Below are 27563 nucleotides of genomic sequence, written 5' to 3' on the forward strand. Positions count from 1 at the left end.
ATAAACTTCTCTGAGCTAAAGGAGGATGTTGGAACCCATCACAAGGAAGGTAAAAACCTTGAAAAAAGATGAGACGAATGGCCAACTAGAATAAACAGTGTAGAGAAGACTTTAAATGACCTGATGGAGCTGAAAATCATGGCACAAGAACTTTGTGATGCATGCACAAGCTTCAAGAGCAAATTCAATCAAGTGGAAGAAAAGGTATCTGTGATTGAAGATCAAATTAATGAAATAAAGCGAGAAGACAAGATTAGGGAAAAAAGAGTAAAAAGAAATGAACAAAGCCTCTAAGAAATATGGGACTATGTGAAAAGAGCAAATCTACATTTGATTGGTGTACCTGAAAGTGATGGGGAGAATGGAACCAAGTTGGAAAACACTCTTCAGGATATTATCCAGGAGAACTCCCCCAACCTAGAAAGGCAGGCCAACATTCAAATTCAGGAAATACAGAGAACACCATAAAGATACTCCTCGAGAAGAGCAACCCCAAGACATAATTATCAGATTTGCCAAGATTGAAATGAAGGAAAAAAAGTGTTAAGGGCAGCCAGAGAAAAAGGTCGAGTCACCCACAAAGGGAAGCCAGCCCATCAGACTAACAGTGGATCTCTCGGAAGAAACCCTACAAGCCAGAAGAGAGTGGGGGCCAATATTCAACATTCTTAAAGAAAAGAATTTTCAACCCAGAATTTCATATCCAGCCAAACTAAGCTTCATAAGTGAAGGAGAAATAAAATCCTTTACAGACAAGCAAATGCTGAGAGATTTTGTCACCACCAGGCCTGCCTGACAAGAGCTCCTGAAGGAAGCACTAAACATGGAAAGAAACAACTGGTACTAGCCACCATGAAAACATGCCAAATAGTAAAGACCACTGATGCTATGAAGAAACTGCATCAATTAATGGGCAAAATAACCAGCGAACATCATAATGGCAGAATCAAATTCACACATAACAATATTAACCTTAAATGTAAATGGGCTAAATGCCCCAATTAAAAGACACAAACTGGCAAATTGGATAAAGAGTCAAGATCCATCAGTGTGCTGTATTCAGGAGACCCATCTCATGTGCAAAGATGCACAAAGGCTCAAAATAAAGAAATGGAGGAAGATCTATCAAGCAAATGGAAAGCAAAAAAAGTAGGGGTTGCAATCCTAGTCTCCGATAAAACAGACTTTAAACCAACAAAGATCAAAAGAGACAAAGAAGGCCATTACATAATGGTAAAGGGATCAATTCAACAAGAAGACCTAACTATCCTAAATATATATGCACCCAACACAGGAGCACCCAGATTCATAAAGTAAGTCCTTAGAGACCTACAAAGAGACTTAGACTCCCACACAATAATAATGGTAGACTTGAACACCCCACTGTCAACATTAGCCAGATCAATGAGACAGAAGGTTAGCAAGGATATCCAGGACCAGAACTCAGCTCTGCAACAAGCAGACCTAATAGACATCTACAGAACTCTTCACCCCAAATCAATGGAATATACATTATTCTCAGCACCACATCACACTTATTCTAAAACTAACCACCTAATTGGAAGTAAAGCACTCCTCAACAAATGTAGAAGAACAGAAATCACAACAAACTGTCTCTCAGACCACAATGCAATCAAACTAGAACTCAGGATTAAGAAACTCACTCAAAACCACACAACTACATGGAAACTGAACAACTTGCTCCTGAATGACTACTGGGTAAATAATGAAATGAAGGCAGAAATAAAGATGTTCTTTGAAACCAGTGAGAATAAAGACACAATGTACCAGAATCTCTGGGACACATTTAAAGCAGTATGTAGAGGGAAATTTATAGTACTAAATGCCCACAAGAGAAACCAGGAAAGATCTAAAACTGACACCTAACATCACAATTAAAAGAACTAGAGAAGCATGAGCAAACAAATTCAAAAGCTACCAGAAGGCAAGAAACAACTAAGATCAGAGCAGAACTGAAAGAGATAGAGACACAAAAAACCCTTCAAAAAAATCAATGAATCCAGGAGCTAGTTTTTTGAAAAGATCAACAAAATTGATAGACTGCTAACCAGACTAATAAAGAAAAGAGAGAAGAATCAAACAGATGCAATAAAAATGATAAAGGGGATATCACCACTGATCCCACAGAAATACAAACCACCACGAAAGAATACTATAAACACCTCTATGCAAATGAACTAGGAAATCTACAAGAAATGAATAAATTCCTGGACACATACACTCTCTCAAGACTAAACCAGGAAGAAGTTAAATCCCTGAACAGACCAATAACAGGCTCTGAAATTGAGGCAATAATTAATAGCCTACCAACCAAAGAAAGTCCAGGACCAGACGGATTCACAGCCGAATTCTACCAGAGGTACCAAGAGGAGTTGTACCATTCCTTCTGAAACTATTCCAATCAACAGAAAAAGAGGGAATCCTCCCTAACCCATTTTATAAGGCCAACATCATCCTGATACCAAAGCCTGGCAGAAACACAACAAAAAAAGAGAATTTTAGACCAATATCCCTGATGAACATCAATGCGAAAATCCTCAATAAATTACTGGCAAATCAAATTCAGTAGCACATCAAAACTTATCCACCATGAACAAGTCTGCTTCATACATGGGATGCAAGACTGGTTCAACATATGCAAATCAATAAACATAATCCATCACATAAACAGAACCAATGACAAAAAACAGATGATTATCTCAATAGATGCAGAAAAGGCCTTCAACAAAATCCAACAGCCTTTCATGCTAAAAACTCTTAGTAAACTAGGTATTGATGGAATGTATCTCAAAATAATAAGAGCTATTTATGACAAACCCACAGCTAATATCATACTGAATGGGCAAAAACTGGAAGCATTCCCTTTGAAAACTGGCACATTTGATTGTGTATTTAGAAAACCCCATCGTCTCAGCCCAAAATCTCCTTAAGCTGATAAGCAACTTCAGCAAAGTCTAAGGATACAATATCAATGTGCAAAAATCACAAGTATTCCTATACAATATTAACAGACAAACAGAGTACCAAATCATGAGTGAATTCCCATTCACAATCGCTACACAGAGAATAAAATACCTAGGAATCCAACTTACAAGGGATCTGAAGGACCTCTTAAAGCAGAACTAGAAACCACTGCTAAACAAAATAAAAGAGGACACAAACAAATGGAAGAACATTCCATGCTCATGGATAGGAAGACTCAATATCGTGAAAATGGCCATACTGCGCAAAGTAATCTGTAGATTCAATGCCATCCCCATCAAGCTACCAATGACTTTCTTCACAGAATTAGAAAAAAACTACTTTAAACTTCATATGGAACCAAAAAGGAGCCCACATTGCTAAGACAATCCTAAGCCAAAAGAACAAAGTTGGAGGCATCACACTACCTGACCTCAAACTATACTACAAGGCTACAGTAACCAAAACAGCATGGTACTGGTACCAAAAAAGATATATAGACCAATGGAACAGAACAGAGGCCTCAGAAATAACACCACACATCTACAATCATCTGATCTTTGACAAACCCGACAAAAACAAGAAATGAGGAAAGGATTCCCTATTTAATAAATGATGCGGGAAAACTGGCTAGCCATAAGTAAAAAGCTGAAACTGAATCCCTTCCTTATACCTTATACAAAAATTAATTCAAGATGGATTCAAGACTTAAATGTTAAATCTAAAACCATATAAATGCTAGAAGAAAACATATGCACTACCATTCAGGACATAGGCATGGGCAAGGACTTGATGACTAAAACACCAAAAGCAATGGTAATGAAAGTCAAAATAGACAAATGGGATCTAATTAAACTAAAGAGCTTCTGCATGGCAAAAGAAACTACCATCAGAGTGAATAGGTAACCTACAGAACAGGAGAAAATTTTTGCAATCTGCCCATCTGACAAAGGGCTAATATCCAGAATCTACGAAGAGCTCAAACAAATTTACAAGAAAAAAAAAATCAAAAAGTGGGCAAAGGATATGAATAGACACTTTTCAAAAGAAGACATTTATGCAGGCAACAGACACATGAAAAAAATGCTCATCATCACTGGTCATCAGAGAAATGCAAATCAAAACCATAATGAGATACTATCTCACACCAGTTAGAATGGCAATCATTACAAAGTAAGGAAACAACAGATGCTGGAGAGGATGTGGAGAAACAGGAACACTTTTACACTGTTGGTGAGAGTGTAAATTGGCTAGACCACTGTGGAAGACAGTGTAGTGATTCCTCAAGGATCTAGAACTAGAAATACCATTTGACCCAGCCATCCCATTACTGGGTATATACCCAAAGGATTATAAATCATGCTGCTATAAAGACACATGCACATGTATGTTTATTGTGGCACCCTGCACAATAGCAAAGACTTGGAACCAACCCAAATGTTCATCAATGATAGACTGGATTAAGAAAATGTGGCACATATACACCATGGAATACTATGCAGCCATTAAAAATGGATAAGTTCATGTCCTTTGCAGGGACACGAATGAAGCTGGAAACCATCATTCTCAACAAACTATCACAAGGACAGAAAACCAAACACTGCATGTTCTCACTCATAGGTAGGAACTGAACAATGCAATCACTTTGACACAGAGAGGGGAACATCACACACTGGGGCCTGTTGGGGAGTGGGAGGCTGGGGGAGGAGTAGCATTAGGAGAAATAACTAATGTAAATGATGAGTTGATGGGTGCAGCAAACCAACATGGTACAACAAACCTGCACATTGTGCACATGTACCCTAGAACTTAAAGTATATATAAAAAAAAGAACAGAGTTCTGATAGAGTCACATTTTCCTCCAAATTCCATTCACCTATTAAAAACAGTATCAGTGCTCAGTTGTCAGTTTAGGAAACAGTATGTCTTCAGTGAGAATATTTGAACAAGAAGGGGAAAGAAAAACAATACTTTGACAGAGCAAAACTTACAAGAGGAAAAATATAAGAAACATTACTTGCCTTCCAGACCCCGATTTTCTTTTCAGGCTTCTGTAGTAAGAGCTCTTCTGCTATGTCTTCCATCTGTACCTGAAAGCAAAACCAATTATTTTATCCCAGTTATTCAGACTAAAGGTTTGAAATCATTTACTAATTAAGTAGCTTAAAAAATGAGATAAAGGTTAACTTGGATAAGAGATAGTGAAGTTTAGGAGAAAGAGGATAAAAGGAAGCCCTGTGGTCAGATACCAAATTTTTCTGAGCACTGTATTCTCATCTGTAAAACAGAGATAATAATAGCTGATTGTTATCGCCCCAAATGATGACAGTTTCACTTGAGCTCACATGGGAACTGAAGCTGGAAAGACAGTTATAACTTCTCAGACTTTTTAGCTATTTTGTAGCCATATACTTTCACAACTAATTTTAAAAGAGTACTAAAAGTTATTCGACATGGAAATATAGTGGATATTTCTTGGGGTTATTGTCTATTCATATTATTTCCCCTTTCTTGGAAACCACTCATAACAAATCTGTGCTGTTGACTCTATCTCCCTGTCCATAGCAGATAGATCCAGAAGCGGATCTAGAGAGATAAGGACTAGAATCACTGGGGCTAAGTCTTTTTGATAGACAGAGCCAGGAGGAAAGATCTGAGAATTATTGCTGGGTTCCCATGGCTGTTCTGGCCTACATCTTTTCTAAAGCTTGGGCGTCAACTCTTAAGTGTGTGAGATATCCCAGCACCATTTTAGAATAAATCGTCACCCCTCCTTTTTGTCTTTGGTTCAAGGTTGCCAAAATCAGTTTATTTTTCTGGCCACCCAAAGAATGCTAAGTCAAGAAATTACTATGCATTACAATAAAATTACAGCAATAAACATAATGAGGAAATGCGGTAAATAATATTAGCAAGCCAGATGTCCTTTTACTTGGCTTTGGATAGAGAATTGGAGTTAACCTGAAGAAAGAGAATGAGGAGATTTGAGTTTTCCCAAAGCTTATTTCCAGAAACATTTTGCCTAAAGTCAATCCTTCTTCTTCATACTATAAATTCTGTCTTCCCAACTGTACTGTGTTTTCCGTAAGTTGCTCAGCTCAAATGACTAAGGGTATTTCCAAATAAGTAGGCCACAAAGTGTTTGAGAAACTGAATATAGAAGGAAGCTTTTCAGGTTCTTCCTGATTAGTATTAATGGCACGTGGCTTTGCATACTAAAGTCCAAAATTACGTGTTTTCTGACCTCTGTGTTATTTTTATAAAGATCAGGTTTGCCTGAAACCTAAAAACAAGGTATGCTAATGACATTTTAAATTATCAAAGAAATACTTCTTATAAAATAAAATTAAGACAAAGCAAAGACAAACCCACTTTACAAAATAAAAAGTAAAAATCTTCACTCCCCAAACCCATTCCCAGGAGGCATAGATATTTTTCTATCATAAGCATAAACAGATGGATGGATGGATGGATAGATATGCATAGACAGAGATGTAAGTAAATGTAATGGGATTATCTTCTATATATTGTTCTGCATCCTCCTTGTTTTGTTCAATAAATGACATCTTTCATATAGTACATGTGGAAAGCTCATATTTCATTTTGTAAGGAAATCTGCATATTTTTCCATAGTACAGAATTATCATAACTCATCTAATTCTTCCCCCATTTGATATTGCAATGAATATCCTTGTATAACCTTGTCCATTTGTGTGAGGACTTAATAATATTAAAAATACAACTATATTAATAGATAAGAGTTGAGTGTTTGCCATGTGCCAGGCACCATTCTAAGACACTAAGCACATGTTAATTTCACTTCATTTTTCAGAACAACCTTACTAAGTAATTACTATGACCAACTCGATTTTTCAAATGAGGAAACAATTTATGAAAGTTAAAGGTGGTACAACTAATATGTGGCAGTGTTGAGATTAAAACTTGGCAGTCAGAGCTGGTCACTGTGGCACTTGCCTACAGTCCCAGCAATTCAGAGGCTGAGGCAGGAAGATTGATTGAGTCCCGGTGGTTCAAAGCTGTAGTACACCATGATTTTGCCTGTGAATAGCCACTGCACTCTAGTTTGGACACTGAGACAACAGGGTGACCCCTGGCTCTCAAACAAAAAACCAAAAACTTGGGAAGTTTGACTCCATGCTTCTTTTTAAAAATTTATTATTATTATTATTATTACTATTATTATTATTATTTTAGAGACAGGGTTTCACTCTTTCACCCAGGCTAGAGTGCACTGATGTGATCATAGCTCACTGTAGCCTTGATCTCCTAGACTCAAGTAATCCTCCTGCTTCAGTCTTCCAAGTAGCTGGGACTACAGGTGCATGCCACCACACGTGGCTGACTCCATACTTCAAACCACTCTCAACAGAAGTACAATGACTAAGGCCTGGCATAGCATCTCACACCTGTAATCCCAGCACTTTGGGAGGCCAAGGCAGGAGGATTGCTCGAGCCTAGGAGTTTGAGACCAGCCTGGCACATAGAAAGACTCCATCTCTTCCAAAAAAAAAATGTTTTTTTAATTAGCTAGGCATGGTAATGCATGCCTGTAGTCTCAGCTACTTGGAAGACTGAGGTGGGAGTATTGCTTGAGCACAGGAGTTCAAGGCTGCAGTGAGCTAGGATCACACTGCTGCACTTCAGACTGGGTGACAGAGAGAAACCATTCCTTAAAAAAAAAAAAAAAAAATACAATGGCTGGGTCACCAGGTATGCACATTTGAAGTTTTGAGAGGTACTGACAACTGCTTTCAAAAGATTATACTAATATATATACCTTTATCTTTTGACGTGCTGCAAACTGTTCACTTGCAAGAAACAATGGCAGCCATACATTTTCTAGCCTATTTTGGACATGCTTCTGGATTTCAACTAGAACAGGTGCATCAAGCTGCTCATGAAGAATCTTCCCCCAGCCACCACTTAAATGCATTACCTAAGAAAATTAAAATGGAAACAGAAACTATCGTGCTTTTTAAAAGAAACACTAATAGTCATTAATTCATTCATTCACTACAAAACCATTTGCTGCATCCTGAGGGGTGCCAATTTTCGTTTTCTGTATAACATCTCCTGGCTATACTGAGCAGTAATTCCCCTAAAATCAGACAGGCAATTATGGTGTATGTGGTGGTTGTTTTAGATGTATGATTTGTGCTTACTTAATGATATATCAAAAAGAACACAGAAGTGGGATTTTTATCCTGTGTGACCACAGCAATGGCATTTTTTTCTCTCCATGGACTCAGTATCTCCAACTGAAAAATGAGGACATTAGTCTATTAGTTTTCTAATATCCCATGAATCTGTGATTCTAGTCAAATTGATCCATTTAAGAATCTTCTTCTGTGGATGAGGAAAATGTGTTGGTTAGTTTTAACTAACTAACTAACAACCTTGACTCAGATATTATAAATATGTATATTACCAACAAATATTGGGTTGGAGATAGGATGATGGCAGCTGTAGTGCACTATGCACCTAGAACAGTGCAGCTGTAGTGATAGCAATGTAGGGCTTTTCCAACAACCTCTAAGCAGAAAACAGAGGCACAGGAGGAAGAAAAAGGTCATGTTTTATAGACAATAAGTACCATTTGTAAAACACAATTTCTTTGTGATCTAAATTTTCCTTCTGCTTAACTATTGGCTTCAACAAGCTACTAATGGCTTTTTCCTGCCATAACTCATTCTGGTTTCTCCCTGTTTCTGTGTACACACCACTCAAAATTTCTGGATGGCTCAGTGGAACAACTGCCCTCTTCTTAGTTCTCCTTTGAGCAATAATATTAATATAATACCCTACTAATACTATTGTTTTATATAAAAACAAAAAGGAAATCCTCTTCTTAGTCCTCCTTTAATAATATCAACTAAATAATATCAACACTAATATTGTTTCTGCATAAAAACAAAAAAGAAAAGGGAAAAAAAAAGACTACCTTGCTAATTAAAGAGCAAATTGGCTGCACCACTGAAATCTGGACTAGCACGATCTTTGTAAAACAATGTGATGCAGACATCCTTAAGTACAAAATACATTTTAAAAGTAATGACAAAGACAAAGAAGGATCATTGGGAAAACTCCTCTGTAGTAAACACATCCATTTGCTATGATAGCAATGGGTGACTTTCACTGACTTGGATTCTCAGCATGTTGTGTGTACTATGGAGGATTCACAGTAGCATGAGATACCATGAAACCTCACGCAATGGAGCGCAAGCCAAGTAGAAAACAAATGCTTTCCATGTGTTTATTTCATACTTGTGCTTATTGAGACACCCAACCATTTTTGCTAATGTGTCCCAGATTTGTATCTCAAGGAACTAAGGACAAAGCATTTTTGTCAAAGTTGCTTAATCCTAGAATTCCTGCTCCTTCTCACTCCCAAAGACTTCTGCTAATTTCTCCTGTACCCCAAAGATCTAGCTTTTAAATTTGGTATATCTTACTAGTGAAACTCTGAGTTTTTCTTTAATTTACTGAATTTAGCATTAATCTGAAATTTTTATTTTAGTAATATATACCATTAGTATATGCATTCCTATAAACTACCAAACAAAAAATTCATAAGCTATACATTACATCTTTAGGCATGAATGTAATACTAACTTCAAACTAAATAAATTATAATAATTGTTTATATTTCAAAAGTATAAAAATTGAGTCATATTTCATGAGCAGTGTTACATAAACACAAACCTACTGCTGAATCCCAATTATATATATACATATATTTTGAGACACAGTCTCACTCACTCTGTTGTCCAGTCTGGAGTGCAGGGGCACAATCTCCACTCACTGCAACCTCTGCCTCCTAGGTTTAAGGGATTCTCCTGTCTTAGCCTCCTGAGTAGCTGGGATTACAGGTGTGTGCCACCACACCCGGCTAAGTTTTGTATTTTTGGTAGAGACAGGGTTTCACTATGTTGGTCAGGCTGGTCTCGAACTCCTGACCTCAAACAATCTACCGGTCTTGGCTTCCCAAAGTGCTGGGATTACAGGCGTAAGCCACCGCACCCAGCCCAATCTTATATTGTTGCTGTCAATCTAATAACACTGTAGTTATTTAGTTATTAATAAATTGTGATTAAGGCCATAGGACTTTGGTCCAACAAAATGCTCAAACTGTCCTGGTCAATAAAAATAGTTTCTGGGAAAAATACAATTGTAAGGAGGATTTTCTTTTTTTTTTCTTTTATAACATTTGTTCAAGGTTCCATAGTAAAGAGGATTTTCAAAGATCGATTACATTTGGAATAATATCAGTTCAGAGAAGAACAGAAAAGTGGTAGAGATTTGGCTTAATGGTTGATAACAGCTGTTTTCCTACATGTTGACAGGTGCAGGGAGCTTGTCTATCTTCTTCACCACTTTATCTTGAGCGCCTAGAAGAGTCTGGCATAGTGAAGGCACTCAAATTTGTTGAATGAGTCAATGAGTAGGTGAATAAAAGTTATTTTATTCTATAAACTATTTTTTAGAGTAACATATTTTTATACTATATAATATTTGAGTATTAAAGATATTTAATGTATAGATGCTCATAAATACCTAAATAAATATCAAAGGTCTCTAACACATTAGTCATAAGCAAAAGAAAATAAAATAGGAGACTTTCAGGTTGTTGGCAAAAATAGAAATAAAATACCGGTTTTCAAACATCAATTTAAAAAATAGGTTTGCATGTTGATACCTGGTTCTGCTGATACAGAGAAGCTGGACTGTTGGGTCCAAAGAAATATTTTTTATTAAGGTATTTGTTTTTAATGTATATAGATTTTGCCTCCCTTTGATTTCGATCTCTGTAAGTTATTCTCCGGAGCTGCTCAATGTCTGTCCAGCACATAAGATCCATGCTAAAATGAAAACAAAAACAATGTATAGGTCTTCATATTTATTTCTCTAAATTCCAGCAAACACCCGATTGTTGTTTTGACAGAACTTAGAAAGTGGCTGTCTTGACTAGTTGCATTAGATCATGGAAATAATGAACCCAATATTCTATCTCTGATTCCTTTCTAGGCTAGTTAGCTTGACTCTATTACACTCCTAATCCTGGCTAAATATATGAATGATGACAAAGGAATATTAGGATCAGAAAAAAAAATCTATCACCATTATTGGTGGGATCTCAGAGTTCTTTCATTAATTTCATCAATTTCAAAAATAAGAAAATTTCCACATATGTCATGTCATTTGACAAAAGGTCAGATTTAGAATAATCCTCATCTTAATGGGTACCAAAAAATAGAAAGCATGAATAAGGGCCAGGCACAGTGGCTCATGCCTGTAATCCCAGCACTTTTGGAGGCCGAGGTGGGTGGCAGGCAGATCACTTTAATTCAGGAGTTTGAGACCAGCCTGACCAACATGGCAAAATCCCATCTCTACTAAAAATACAAAAATTAGCTGGACGTGGTGGCACATGCCTGTAATCCTAGCTACTGCAGAGGCTGAGGCATGCGAAACACTTGAACCCGGGAGACGGAGGCTGCAGTGAGCTGGGATCATGCCACTTCAGCCTCGGTGACAGAGTTAGACCCTGTCTCAAAAAAGAAAAAAAAAAAAGAATGAATAAGACCTACTATTTGATAGCACAATAGGATGACTATAGTCAATAATAACTTAAATGTACAATTTAAAATAACTTAAAGTATAACTAGATTGTTTGTAACTCAAAGGATAAATGCTTGAGGGAATGGACACCCCATTCTCCATGATGCGCTTATTTCACACTGCATGCCTGTATCAGAACATCTCATGTACCCCATAAATATATACACGTACTACGTAGCCACAAAAATTTAAAAAATTAACAGATGAAAAATAAAAAGATAGAAAAATCCTCATTACAATGAAGGGAAACCATATACAGTGAAATTTGGCTCTCAGATCTAATCAGTTTCTGTTAACTAGGGAGAATATGAAAAAGAAAAAAATATATTCAATACTTCAGTTTATATTAGATAAATATGTTATAAGGTTCCAAGATTCTGGGTAAAACTACAATGTTTTATTTATGTATCAGTTAATAAAAATTATAAAATATTATAATTTCAATATCTCAATGAAATATAAAAAGGACATTTTCCAAAAATAGTAATTAAAATACCAGTCTAGAGAAATGTAAAACAAATAAACAGTAGAAAAGAGAAAAAACAAAGCACATTGGTATTTTAACTTGGCCAATGCTAAAAGTATCAACATTATGTAACCACTTAAAAGAACTATGTGGAGGTTGCTACAATCAAAATGTACTCCATCTTTAAAAAGTTACCTATACAGATTTCAGATGATCATGTTTGTCAGTTTTTATTGACATGGGTAAAATCTGTTATAGCACCAAATCACTTAATATGTTGAATCAAAACTAGTAGCTTAGAAAAATGTTTTCAGTGAGAAATATATGGTTATGTCCCTTACCTTGAAGAATGAGTCTCAAGAAACTGACGGAAATGTTCAAACTCCAGTTTGTTATTAAGCAGATCACTAAACTTAAAATGTTTGTATTCTGCAGGAACATTATCCCAATATTCTGTTCGTTTAGAGACATTAGAGAGTGATAAAATGCCACTTCCAATTTCACAAGTGGTATCCTGGTGAAACAGTACTTTTCAGGAAAAAAAGCTTAAACGCAACAAATTGTTTACAATTTTAAGTAGAGAAACTGAAAGAAAAATTAATCATTCGGCCTAGGCCATTTAACAATTCAATGGCAGAAGTGGGTAAAGACTTTAGAATCTTGTAAAGAATCTGGTTCAGATTCTAACAATCTGGATAAAGAATCTGGTTCAGATTCTAATGTATCAAATTCTGTTCTGTTTATTTTCATTCCATTCCCTTCTTTTCATAAATATTTAGTACGTATTTACTACACAAAGCACTTGCTTGTAAATTAACTTTAAATTTTTCTAAGTACAGAAGTAACATGCCTTTTGTAATAAGAAAATAAAAATCATACATAATACTACCATTCAAAGATAACCACCATTAACATTTTTTAATACAGCCTTCCAGTCTTACTTATGTATATATATGTAGTTTATAAAAAATGAAGAAAAGTATAACAATAAAAATTAAAAATAAAAATAAAAAATTAAAAGTGAAGATTAGATACTATGATGGTTGCATAGTTCAGCAGATTGAATTCATGAAGAGATTTACAATGTCTGATGTAGTTTTAAAATATAAAGATAGGATTATGCACCTATTTATAGTTTTGTGACCTGGTTCTTTTTCTTAACAATGTTGATCATAAACATAAGACATTCTTTTATAACATAATATTTAAAAGTTATAGAGTAATACAAGTTACTTATCTAATAATACATCCTTCAAATATAATATTAACATATAATCACCATATAGAAGTTAATTTTTAGATAATTTTATGACATCTGATGTTTTGTGAACAGTTTATAAGAACGAAAGGGCAAAGGGGAAAAGAGGCTTATTCTTTGAAAGGCCCTTCCTTATACAATTCCTTACATAACTAATTCATCTCCCTATTTGTTTTTATAAAGGATCCATGAGATAAGCTACCAATGTTTTAAAAATTAATTTTCCTTATGCAAAAGGAGTGTGGATAGTGTTATAAAGTTTAGTTCATAGAGTTTATAATACAACCTTATATCATGCTACCTTTATGGATTTTTATGTATCCTTTGCAAGATAGTATTAGTGTACCAAATAGATAACTTCTGGATAAGAATAAAAATTTCAGATAGGCACAAAGAAGAAAGTTTTAAAAAAATCACCTGAAACCTTACCACTCAGAGTTATCTTTAATATTTTGGTGAGTGTCTTTTCAGATATTTCTTTTTATACATATGGATACATGCAGAAACACATATATAATTTACATAAACAGGATCATACCATACCAGTGTTTCTGTTACAAAAATTTTAATGTATCTTAAACATTTTCCAGGTCAATTAACTGTCATTTTTATGTAGATGCATAAATTTAATTTTATGGCTTTAAGGATTTATTATGTTTACTCAGCCAATCCAAAAGATGCAACTTTATGAATCAAAGTAACACTTTAATACCCTAGTCAATCCTATTATCTTTTTACCATCTTCCTAAATTCCTTCCCATATTTTTTCTTTATTGATTTCCCTATTGCTGTCACACAACAGTTTCTTTTCTGTTTAGAGAACTTAATTTAACTCCTTTGTAACCTGACAACAAATAGAAAGAGCAGCTGCCATACAGAAAATAACTGATAACATTCAAAGGAATATAACACAGTTGAAGGCTCCAATGTCTAGTCTTAGCCAAGGCAAATGAGTGGCATGGTTCCCTGTCAAATACCTCATCTGCTTTGTTTTTCTGGCTCCCTTGTCAAATATGTCAATATGAGGTAACACCTGTCAAATGCAGCATGCTAGGCAAAGGAACAGCAGAAAAATGAAACTGCCTATCCCCTACTCTATAATGCATGATCTCCTCACTCTACAGTCTACCCCTGCCCAATACATAAAGTGGTAACCCTCTCCAGGATAAAAAGTTTGTTTTTCTAAGTGGAAGGTTGCCTTACCCCAGCTTTCTTGGAAAGTGTCTCTTTATGCAAAGCCTGTAGCTTTCTGAAGTATGTGGAGTCTAACTGTCGAGTTTCTTCCACCAGCTCCACCTAAAATAAAAAAATAAAGCTTGTGACATCAAGAGAATGTACAATTTGCTAGTAACAGTGGGCTGAAAAACAAATACAGTTGGCAATAAAGCAAATTATTTTCAAAGCAAAAGCAGAAAGATAACATAGTTTAAAAGATTAGCTACAGCAGGATCACACTTCAAAAGGATGCAATACAAAATGCATACATTTCTATATAATGATATAGTGCCACCAAAGATCATTCCTGCTTTCTGGAGGAATGTAAACTTACAAACAATGCAAATATATTGGTCACATTTCCAACTTTTATTCAATATAACATGATAATAGTCATGACAGCAGATGCTACTAGCTTTAGGAACCAAATAATTCACAGAACAAGAAATGACCAGACTCCATGTTGTCATTAGTATGTGAGAAAAGGCTTTAAGTAGTAAAGCTGTAGTAAGAGGGGAGACTATCAATCATCAAATAAAACCTCACAGCAGCTTGTCTTCAGAGTTTGTAATGTACTGTTTCATATAGTCAGAAGAACAAGATCATTTTCTATTTCTCTACTGCAGGGGAAAACCAGCTTGACTGAAGAGCTGCCTGAGAACTTTCTGTATTTAATAGCTAGCTTTGGTAGTCTGCTGCGTTATTCTTTTTGGGAAAGAGTCTACAGAATACAGTCAGCTGGGCTTTTAGATAAGTCCTCATACTTCTAGAAGGAAGTTTCTAGAATTAAGAGAGATTTATTTTTCCTCCTACTAAAAACAGTACAATTTCTTTCATCCATTTTATAAGAATCACGACTAATGCTGAAACTTTTTGGTTTAGGGAAGTTAGTTATAATTCCAAACCTTTTTTTTGAAACCATTGCATCCTCTATGGCATACAGTATATTTAAAATAATGACTGGAGAGAATTTTTTTAAACTTCATCTGATATCCAAATTTTCCTACTGTAATAAATGCATTTTTGTAATACAAAGGACGCTATGCTAATTTTTCAGGACAAAGAGAAATCTAATTATTTTGGTCATTGAAATTAGTAAACCATAACAGTTGTTTCAGTCACGATCCAATAAGGTGACTCTATCCAAGGTGTTTTGGTATTAATTTTATATGACAATCTAAGAAGTTGTTGAGGAGATATGAACAAAGAATAACAATGCAAAGGCAGCAGAGTTCCACCTGAAATGACCTCAGGTACACAGTACATGCATTAACTTAATATAAAAAGTATACATAGATGGTTTTAATTTGTGATTCAAAATAAATATTTAAATAAATGGCCTCCACCCATTAATAAAATAGTGAAAATACTCAAGCATTGAGGCTTAAAACGACCTCTTTCAGGATGACAAAAGACGTGTTGAAACTTGTATCCAGTCAAGCAGTCTGACCTGATGAACACTGGGGGTACTTTAAAATAGAAGTACCAAAGTCAGAGGATCTGCTTTCCACAATACATATGAAACGTTTATGTTTTCCATGCATGTGATAGTAACTGAAACTCACCTAGCATAAAATGAAATAGGCGTTTCTGTTCATCAAAATTAAGGCTACTGCTGAAAAGTAGCAAGAAAGGCGTATTTACTTATTCACAGGAAACCAAAACTCAGATTTCTCTATTCTGACATACTTGTACGGAGAGCAAAAAATGACATAAAGTCTTTCATTAGGCAACAATAAGAAAACTGGCAAAAAACAAAACAAAACAAACAAACAAAAAAACAAGTGATGCCACTGCACTCTAGCCTGGGCAACAGAGCGAGACTCCATCTCAAAAAAATAAAAATAAAAATAAAAAAATCAAGTGGGTAAATACTTTCCCTGTCCAAATTTTGAGGCTACCCAAATCTTAGCTCTAAATCTTAGGGCCACATGAGACCTTTTCCAGTTTTTCTCTTGTGAGTTAACAATGCTGCTTATCGTTGGCAGTAAACCTAATCGTTTTTTATTTTTAGTTTTAGTTTTATTTTTTATTTTTTTATTTTTTTTAGACCAAGTTTTGCTCTTGGCGTCCAGGCTAGAGTGCAATGATGTGATCTTGGCTCACTGCATCCTCCGCCTCCCAGGTTCAAGCAATTCTCCTGCCTCAGACTCCCGCGTAGCTGGGATTACAGGCACCCGCCACCACACCCAGCTAATTTTTGTATTTTAAGTAGAGACAGGTTTTCACCACGTTGGCTAGGCTGGTCTTGAACTCCTGACCTCAGGTGATCCACCTGCCTTCGCCTCCCAAAGTGCTGGGATTACAGGTGTGAGTATTGTAGTAAACCTGAATGGTTTCACACTCAATTTATCAGTGGCACAGTACCTTTTTATAAGCAATTTGGTCCGATTTTACCATCTTTGTCCATGGTTCAAGAAGGAGGAGAAGAATATATTCCTCTGCTGTGTCAAAAAGGTCTTCAAATGGTGGCTGTATTTTCATATAAATTTCTTTTTTCTTTTCCTGTTGGAGTCCAATGTCAAGAGTGGCAGAAGGAGCAACGTATGTGGCAAAAAGATACTGAAGGAGAAGAGGGAAGAAGGGAGAGGATGTTGAGAGAAGCCACAATGGTTAGCAGATACCTCAGCATAGGCATTTTTTAAAAACTAAGAGAAGGCAAATAAGCTAACGTGATATTTTTCTTGAAAATATGGGTAGAATTTCTTAACACGAAGCAATGCATCTATTTGAAAGACTTTGTTTTTCCTTTTGTTTTCCAATTTCTTCATCAGTAATTAGTCAATTTTTCTCAGATTACAAAAATCTGAGGAAGCACTAAGTATTATTATGATAAATTTGAGTTTATGTGCCTCTTTTTTTTCCTTTACGTTCACAACATTTCTAACACATTTGTGTTACTTTCCAAAGTGGCTTGAAATACTTTTTTTGGGAAACAGGAGGCAAGAATACACTAGGACTGAAAAGCTGGCTATTAGTCTTTTGGAGAAACAACAGACTACCTGTCCTACCAAACTGAGCTGCAGAGTTCTTAGACTGTTGCTAATTATCCCTTTCTGCCATTAAGTCTTTCCATCTGGTATCCAATGCTGTGGAAGACAAAGAAAAGCATAAGAGTGAATGGAGGCCAGGTGCAGTGGCTCACGCCTGTAATCCCAGCACTTTGGGAGGCCAAGGCGAGTTAATCACTTGAGGTCAGGAGGTGAAGGCCAGCCTGGCCAATATGGTGAACCGCCCCCCCCAACCCCCCGTCGCTACTAAAAATACAAGAAGTAGCCAGGTGTGGTGGTGCACACCTGTAATCACAGTTACTCAGGAGGCTGAGGCAGTAGTAATTGCTTGAACCCGGGTGGCAGAGATTGCAGTGAGCCAAGATCAAGATCATGCCACTGCACTCCAGCCTGGGTGACAAAGTGAAACTCCATCTCAAAAAAAAAAAAGTGAATGGAAAGAGATACATAGAACCTCCAGCAAACCTGCCACAAATATCTGTTCCATTCTACTAATTGTCCTGTCTCTGAATAATAGTTACGTATATCTGAGAAGCAATTTAATAACATTGTGTTTAAAAAATGTTTGCACACTGGACATTTTAAATCAAGTTTTACTAACAATCTCTAGTTAATTTGTACTTTATGTCAATTTTATTTCACATACTTAGAATTTGAACCTGATAATATCTAGACCAACTCGGAACAGACAGATACAGAATGAGTTTGTACCAAACAGCAATAGTCTTATTTAAAATAATCTTTTAAAAGATGTAAAGGGTCCATTTTAACAACACAAGCATTTACTGAGTACTCCATCTACTGCATCTTAGACACTTGGCTAGGTGCTATGTATGCAAAGATTAATGAACAAGAGTCAATGCCTATTCTGAAGAAGCCAATTTGGCGGTGACATGGAACTGAATATCAATGGTTATAACAGGATGAAAAGTGCTATAAGAGAGGTATGTATTATAAATAAGATCTTCAATGATCTTTTAAGCTCGTCTCCCATTAATCGCCTTTAAAATTTTACATTCAAATACAAATTTTCTATAATTTCCCTAAGTCTTGCTGTTTTGCCGTTTCATACCATTGCACATATTGTTCCTTCCATCTTGGATGTCTACACAACCCCACATACCTTGTCTGCTTGATAAACTAATTTAGAGTTTAAAACCAACATGAGGCCGGGCACAGTGACTCACGCCTGTAATCCCAGCACTTTGGGAGGCCGAGGCAGGCAGATCACGAGGTCAAGAGATCGAGACCATCCTGGCCAACATGATGAAACCCTATCTCTACCAAAAATACAAAAAGTAGCTGGGCATGGTGGTGCGCACCTGTAGTCCCAGCTACTCAGGAGGCTGAGGCAAGAAAATCGTTTGAACCCAGGAGGTGGAGGTTGCGGTGAACCAAGATCGTGTCCCTGCACTCCAGCCTGACGACAGAGTGAGACTTCATCTAAAAAAATTAAAAACCAACGTTGATTTCTCCTCCTCTAGGAAGTTCCACTCACATTCTCCCCCAACAATCACACTTTCTGCTGCTATGCCTATCACTCTATAATGCAGTTATGTATTTATGTGTCTTCTCTTCTAGACTGAGATCCTTGAAGGCAAAGACTGTAGCTTATTCACTGGTGTATCTCCAGTTCCTAGAACTGTTCTTGGCAGACAGTAGATGCCATAAACATTTATTAAAATTTCCAAATCCCTAGAAAAGACTCATTTCTGTATTGGATTAGGGAAGGAAATAATTCTAGAAACTCTTCAGAGAGAAGATAATTCTTTTTTTTTTTTTTTAAGAGATGGGGTCTTGCTATGTTGCTCAGGCTGATCTCAAACTCCTGGGCTCAAGCAATCTGCCCACCTTGACATCCCAAAGTGCTGGAATTAACAGGTGTGAACCACCATGCTTTCCCTCCAGAAGATAATTGTTAAGCTAAATCTCTAAAGATAAGTTGGAGTCAATAATTAGACAATAGAGGAGGGTTGATGAAAGATGGCCCAAGCAGAAGCAAAACACAGGTCAATGCATGGAGGCCTATGGGAGCTTTAAAACCTATGGAGAGATTTTAGGTTTCAAGTAGATAACACTGGCTAAAGGAAAGAGGTGAATAAGAGAAGATACTTTAAAGGGAGGCAGAAACCAGAGCATGAATATGATCTTTTATCCTTTGTTAAGGAATTTGAATTTTTACCTAAAGATATAATGGGGAATCTTGTAAGGATTTTAACTGAGCAGTGACACTATTGGATACGATAGTTTTTGAGTAAGATCAATATTTGAAGCAGTTTGGAAGTTATTTCAATAGACAAGAAATTACATGCCACCTTCACCTCTTGCTTGCTTTTTTGCAATAGTCTCTTAACTAGTCTTCCCAGACTACTCTTTGCTTTCTCACAGTCTATTCTTACCACAGCAGACAGAAAAATCCTTTTGTGCAGCACTCCTCTGCTCAAACTCTCTAGTAGCTTGCCATCTCACACATAATAAAAGTCAAAATTCTTATAATTACCTATAAATGGAGTTTTTGGAAGTCTTGCAATGATGAGGAGACAAGGATTATAGTTCAGGACCTGTCAGTGGGGAAGTCCTTGTAAACATCCTAAGCTCTCAAAACACCCTGAGAGCAGGAATGGACTAGATATTGACTCCAGTCTCGAGTTTTTAATGTGCCAAAAGAAAATAACTGCCAACCTATAATTCTATGTCTAGCAAAAACACCTTTCCAAAATAAAAACAAAATAGATGTTATAAATCAACAGACAAAAACAGAAACTTCATCACCAGAAGACCTGTACTAAATGAAATATTAAATGGAGACTCTAGAGGTGAAATATTAAATGGAGGCTCTAGACAAAAGCAGGATGGACTAGAAAACAATGGAAAGTACAAATATATGGGTAAATATCAATAAATATTTATTGCAAAATAAAATAATAATAATGAATAAAGTCAGAAGAAATAGTAAAAGAGCCTGAGAAACAGAAGTCAGAGAGATAAGAGGTAAACCAAGTCAGAGTAATGCTGCAGAAGCCAAATGAAGAGTTAGCTTAAAGATAGGAGACAGCAATAAATGGTGTTAAGAATATAAATTATACACACACACACACATATACACGCACACACATATATATATAGACATTAAAGCAACAAAAGAATCAAAGGTGCTGGTTAAAGTGCAATTGAAATGATCTACTGTGAGGTCCATGACACGGAGGAAAGCAAACAAGGTCAAAATCAGGGTAGTGATACAGTAATTTGCAGGGTAGAGTATCAAAGAACCAGTGATTAAGATAAGGGAGAAGGGCATGTAGAGTAGTTAAAAGAGAATACTAAAGTTCAGAATATAATAGGCATTCAATAGATATTTGCTGAGTATATAAATGGGAGATGAGTGGCTTTAAGCGAAACAGTGATTTGAAAGGGAAATTTCACAGGTCAAGAATTTAAAGCTGGCAGGGTGTGGTAGCTGATTCTCATAATCTCAGCACTTTGGGAGGCCAAGGTGGGAGAATCATTTGAGGCCAGGAGTTCGAGATTACAGTAAAATATGGTGGTGCCACCATACTCCAGACTGGGTGACAACAGTGAGGAGAGAGTCAGAGAGAGAGAGACAGTGAGAGAGAGAGAAAGAAAGGAAAGAAACAGAGAGAGAGAGTTTTCTAAAGTAAACTAATAAAAATAATGTCTTAGGTAAATTATGAAACTAAAGATTAAAATTATCAAATTAACAACATTTAAAAATGTAGGATTTGCTCCAATAATTCCAAATTCACTTCAAAGAAAAGAAAATTTAACAGCCTAAATTACTTACACTAAAAATCAGTAGTCAGGCTAAATTAGGGCAGAAATACTTTTTTTTAAATATTTTTTTTCTTTTACAGTTCAAAACTATAGTTTAAAAAGATCTAAACTATATCTTTTTCTCATATCAAATTCTCATATGTTGAGCATTCTGGTTAGTACAAGAAACGTTCTCGTATAGAAAAAAGGATAACGCCTTTGATTTTTTTTTTTTTTTTTTTTTTTTTTTTTTTTTTGAGATGGAGTCTCGCTTTATCGCCCAGGTTGGAGTGCAGTGGTGTGATCTCAGCTCACTGCAAGCTCTGCCTCTTGGGTTCATGCCATTCTCCTGCCTCAGCCTCCCGAGTAGCTGGGACTACAGGTGCCCACCAACACGCTTGGCTAATTTTTTGTATTTTTAGTAGAGATGGGGTTTCACCATGTTAGCCAGGATGGTCTCTATCTCCTGACCTTGTGATCTGTCTGCCTTGGCCTCCCAAAGTGCTGGGATTACAGGTGTGAGCCATCGCACCTGACCTGATTTCTTTTTTTAAATGAGAACAGAGAAGAGGGTAAAAGTAGGAAAGAAGTTGAAATGGTGGCTAGGATAACAACGACAGCTGTTAGGATTGTCAGCCTCTGGTGGACGCCTAAATCTACTTCCCTTCTCTTTTACTCTGTCTTGCCTTTACTCTTTCTGTTTTATCTTTAAGATTTAGTGCTAACCTCAATTCCAAGAGATCGTCTATGTGTGATTTAGATAGTCTAGTACTGTATCTATACTATGGTGGACACTTCTTGATGCCCTGTTGAAGCCAAGTTTCTGTATATGATTGTATCCAACTGCCTCGGGCTTTTACCTCTTAAACTTTGCTTTATGATTTTCTTCAAGGTAAGTTTGTCTTTATTCTACCACTTACCATATTAATAGAACAACTTTCTCTCTCTGACCATAATTTTCATCTATTTGTATCTCTCACCAAGCTTTTCTTCACCTTCAGCACAATCTAAATAAATATGTCCTCTAAATAAATCATGCACCAGCTGCTTTATCTTACTTTCTTAGACAATTGGGACTGAGAACTGTCCATTATTTCAACTACACTCTTACCAACATCCCTATTTCCTCCCCACTCTACCCTCAAGTTCCTAATAAAAACATCATGACTGACTCCATTATAAATAGAATTCAAAAAAACTTAGCTGCAATCAAAAAGTTTGTTACATTTTTGCTTATTTCTAATCAATGCCATTTCCCATTTTAAAACTGCCATCCTATTTAATGCTCCCAACTGTATTCTTACACTTCTTTACTTTCAGTAGACTTTATCTTCCATGTAACTTGGAAAAACCACTGGTATAAATGCCCTCAACTTTCCTCTCAAGAGCTCTCTTCTAAATCTTTTTGTTTCTCTGATGTCTCAAAGGAAGACGTCTTTCCAATCCTAAGGCATTCAGGTGCACTCGACCATGTTCCTCCAGAGCCTGCAACACCAGCTACTTCCTTAGTGCCTTGTTTCTTTAATCTACCTCTCCATTGATTCCATTTGCTTCTTTATGCTACAAAGTTGTTGAAATCTAGTGCCTTTCTCATTCTAAAATGTTTTTCCTGACTCTGTTTTACTCCCTACTTCTTACCCTACTTCTCTCTTCCCTCTCTCTACAAGTCTCCATAGTCACTCCTCAATCTATGGAAGTCTGGCTTCCATGCCAATGACAATGATCTCAAAGATCACTAAAAACCACCTAATCGCCAATTCAATAGCTTCTTTCCTTAATCTTCATTCAACCTGATCCTTTATGCAGCTTTAATACTGCATAATATAATTATCTCCTCTCTCCTTTACTCTCTTTCCTCTGACTTCGCCAACCCTTTCTCTTGATTCTCTCCCTGCCAATTTCTGCTGCTTCTCAAGCTCTTTGCTGATTCCTTTTCCTCCATTCCTCCCTTAAAAGACAACACTTACTAAAGTTCCATGCTCAATTACACCTTCTCAGTTCATGCCCCTACAGTTTCTCACAGGAGGCAAGCACTCCCTCACAGGAGTTTTGTACTCTGCACTCTATCGCTTTTATGCTCTCTACCCTCATCTTCTTTTCGCCTTTCACTGAGCTTCTATTCATCCTAAAGACTCAGCTTCCATGGCTCCTGAAGTCTGGCTTAAGAATCCTTCCTGTGTGTTCCCATGGACCCTGTACTTTTATGTTTTTTCCCATTGGACCCTACACTCTACAAAGAGACTGTGTCTACTTTGTTTATTACTGTATCCCTAGCATCTGGCATAATGTGAAATTTAGAATAAGTAGATGAATGAAAGATTTCACCTAGCTCCAAAAATTTAACAGTCAATCAATGTGGAAGAACTCCATATACTAATACTAATAGCTTTACACCGGATTTCTTTCCTGAACTCAAAACCTTTGCTTTTAGCAGCCTACTTGTTATAGCCACATGAATATCTTCCAGACCCTCAAGGACTCAATAATATAGCAAATTATCCCTTCCTAACTTCTAAAGCCTCTCCCTTCCTCCTGTGTTTCCAGGTTTCTTTTCTTTTTTTTTTCTTTTCTTTTCTTTCTTCTTGAGACAGAATCTCCCTCTGTCACCCAGGCTGGAGTGCAGCGGTGTGATCTCAGCTCACTGCAAACTCTGCCTGCCAGGTTCAAGTGATTCTTGTGTGTCAGCCTCCTGAGGAGCTGGGACTACAGGCACGCACCACCACCCAGGCTAATTTTTCTAATTTCAGTAGAGACAGGGTTTCACCATGTTGGCCAGGCTAGTCTTGAACTCCTGATCTCAAGTAATCTGGCTGCCTTGGCCTCCCAAAGTTCTGGGATTACAAGCGTGAGCCACCATGCCTGGCCTCCAGTTTTCATTAATAATATCCATTCATAGTACAATTTTTGACTCTTCCCTGCGCTCCCCTTTTTTATTCTCAAATGCAAATCCTATGACTTTAATCTCTCCAATGAAACAAGGAGAAACTAACAAAAACAAATATAAAAATATCAGGAGGAAGTAAGTAGCATCATTTCCATCTCAAGAAACATCATAAAACTCAGTTTTCTGACCAAGCAAGGCCATACCTTTCCCAGGTTACTGTCTGCTACCTTTCTTCCTGACCTCACACTCATATTTTGCCCTAGCCATGGGGGTTCATGCATATTATTTAGCTACATAGTCTGCAGTCTCTAGGATCTATATCACTGGGACACTCTGGTCTAAGCCTACTGTCTTTGCATAATTATTAACAGTTTAATTCTCAAAAGCATCTGGGTTTAGATGATAAATTATATGGTTCCTCCATATTTAATTGTCATCAGTTAAATTCTGAAGTTTCTCTAAAACAAGACTTCTAGAAACACTTGACACATATTTAAAGCTGAAAATAAAGCAAAGAAAAGCAGAAGATGTTCCATGATAAGAAACAGACATTTGTGTAATTCTCAACCATATTAATTGAATAGCTATTTTCAAATGCCAAAATCTCAAGCCAGAAATATGTAATTTAGAACTTGGGTTGACACTTCACAGACTTTCCTGGTAAAAAGAAACAAACTAGAGAGGGGAGGGGAAGAAAAAAGAAATGAACTAAATGATTGCACCTGAATGTAGGTATTAATTTGCCCTCCCACTTTTTATTTTTTTTGCTTCCTCACCACGTTTATTGAATTATTGTCACCCAAACAATTTCTCTTTGTTCAAGAGTATCAACCCCCATCTGACAACCAGCATAATCCTTAAGAATAATACGCTCTCCTGCTGGGCGAGGTGGCTCACGCCTGTAATCCCGGCACTTTGGGAGGCCGAGGCAGGCAGATCACGAGGTGAGGAGATTAAGACCATCCCACCTAACACGGTGAAACCCTGCCTCTACTAAAAATACAAAAAAGTAGCTGGGCGTGGTGGTGGGCGCCTATAGTCCCAGCTACTCGGGAGGCTGAGGCAGGAGAATGGCGTGAACCCGGGAGACGGAGATTGCAGTGAGCCAAGATCGGGCCACTGCATTCCAGCCTGGACGACAGAGCTAGACTTGGTCTCACAAAAAAAAAGAAGAAGAAGAAGAAGAAGAAGAATACACTCTCCCTACATCCCTGATTCCTTACCAGTCTTTTTTTTTTTTTTTTTTTAAACAGGGGCTTGCTCTGTCACCTACGCTGAAGGGCAGTGGCCTGATCTCCGCTCACTGCAACCTCTGCCTCCTGGGCTCAAGCAATCCTTTTGTCAGTGTTCATCACCATGCTCCACTAATGTTTTAAAAATGTTTTGTAGAGACAAGGTCTCATTATATTGCCCAGGCTGGTCTCAAACTCCTAGGCTCAAGTGATCCTTCCCTCTTGGCCTCCCAAAGTACTGGGATTACAAGCATGAGCCACTATGCCCAGTCCTTTATTGAAAAATCACAGAACTGGAAGCATTAAAAAGGGGCTTGTGAGGTCATCCAATCCATGGCATCCCAAGCCTACATTACACACATTTATTGTCTTTTGTTGAAGTTGTCTCCGCTGTTCCTCACCTCTCCAGGATGGTAGAGACACATGCGGTTAAACGAGTAAGGATGAGAAAAGTGAATTCAGTTTGTCAATTCTTTATTAGCCCAAACAGTAAAATTATTGTACATTTAAACTGAATTATGACACTAAAATCTGAATATGTCTTTCTAATAATCCAAGGCAATCTATAAGTGGATAACTAACTTATAGATTGTTATAATCTATAAGTTACAGATTATAGATAACTTATAGATTGTTATAATCTATAAGTGGATAACTGAGTATATATATATTTAGTAAATAAAAGATATTGTAATTGTATATCTAAAACAAAAGTTTAAAAAGCTAAACAACACACTTAAAATCTTTATAAAGATGATAAAATCATTTTAAGTTGATATAAATTGACTTTAAGATGAAACATAAAGATTATGCTTTTTGATATGTAAATCATATAGCCTGATTATGGGTTAGAAACATTGTTTAAATATCCAAATCATTTGCTTTTTTTACTGGCCACCCAGTTCTTCCTTTCTAGCCACAGAGTAAATAACAATGCAGCTCATGTTAGAGAAGAAACTGCTCCCTTCATATTCCAGTCAGCTACTCTGATTCACATTCAAGCAGAGATTCACTCACACACAGCTGTGGCCAACATGAGTCCAATTTAAACATTAACCTATGATGCTTTAACAACCCAGCAGGGAAGTTTTTGAGAAGGGATACAAGCACTGCCTGTCTGTGATCAAAGTGCCTGGCACTGCACACAACATGGCTCTAAGCCTCATCTCTCCTGGAGACACTCAAAGGTTATGTAATCAGGAAATGCACAATGCACTGCTTGCCCTGCACCTCTCTACACCTGTGCCTGTGACTCACTTTCTTGGCATCTGTATCAAAAAAAAAAAAAAAAAGAAAGAAAAAATAGTAATGCCTGCTCCTAAAAAATCTTTTTCCAGTCTTGAAATTCTGGGAGTTAATTTTCTTGCCTAACTGAACTGTCAGTATTACCCGAGAGTTAACAAGACTAGCAAGAAAAAAAGATGTAGGATGGATACCATGAGACAGAAGAGCTGAACTGGAAAGCAGAAAAAAAATGGAGAAAAAAATTAGGATAAATGAAGACACACACACACACACACACACACAAAATAGCAGGGGAAGAAAAACCGTATTTTGATTAATGTTTTGCTTTCTAAATGGTGTTAAAATGAAGAACAATGTTTAATTTATTTTTAATACATATTAGTTTGCTGACATTACTGGGGGAAGAAGTGAACAAATATTCCTGTTTGCCTCTTCAAGGAAATCTCAGCTGCTTCATTAATTAGAGACAATATCCTCTATATAATACCTGCATTATACTATTAATACATATGAGATAGCTCAAACGATTTAAAACATGACATTTCCCATTGCAATTTATATTTTTCCAACACTATGATATTTTTCATGCAAGATTTCCACACCACTTAATAGTTTTCAAAATCATTTTGAAATTATGTGTTAATAAGCATATTCTTGGATAGAAGTGAATCCCAATCTTCTTTCAAATGTATCAAAATGCATGCCAGGCTTACTTTTCCCACATTAATGTTTCCTTATTGAATGATAAGGTCTAGATAAACATACATGAGAAATGAAAATTGTGTGTTTATTGAACTTATTCTTGTTTTTAACAATGTCAAAAGCAAAAAAAAAAAAAAAAGGGAATATTTTCCACAAT

The 27563-nt window shown here is 36.5% G+C and overlaps 1 protein-coding gene and 1 non-coding gene across 7 annotated transcripts in view; one reads left to right on the forward strand and one right to left on the reverse strand.

The window, feature by feature from the left end:
- The window catches only part of RGS22 (regulator of G protein signaling 22), a 151877-nt gene that overhangs the window by 25444 nt on the left and 98870 nt on the right, over positions 1-27563 (reverse strand). For 5 of the 6 annotated variants that reach the window (XM_008001210.3, XM_008001209.3, XM_073018248.1 and 2 more), the window contains 6 exons: positions 16929-17123; positions 14550-14642; positions 12430-12602; positions 10700-10862; positions 7781-7939; positions 5004-5072 (listed from right to left, as the gene is read on the reverse strand). In XM_008001210.3, coding sequence (XP_007999401.2) covers positions 5004-5072; positions 7781-7939; positions 10700-10862; positions 12430-12602; positions 14550-14642; positions 16929-17123 — 852 coding nt within the window. The remainder of the gene's footprint in view (positions 1-5003; positions 5073-7780; positions 7940-10699; positions 10863-12429; positions 12603-14549; positions 14643-16928; positions 17124-27563) is intronic. The other variant, XM_073018249.1, reaches the window with a different exon arrangement.
- LOC119624970 (small nucleolar RNA SNORD77) lies at positions 13120-13186 on the forward strand. Its single transcript, XR_005241130.1, has one exon. It is a non-coding gene; the product is annotated as a small nucleolar RNA SNORD77 (small nucleolar RNA).

The sequence above is a fragment of the Chlorocebus sabaeus genome, chromosome 8 (assembly GCF_047675955.1).
Source record: "Chlorocebus sabaeus isolate Y175 chromosome 8, mChlSab1.0.hap1, whole genome shotgun sequence".
Taxonomy (NCBI): Eukaryota; Metazoa; Chordata; class Mammalia; order Primates; family Cercopithecidae; genus Chlorocebus; species Chlorocebus sabaeus.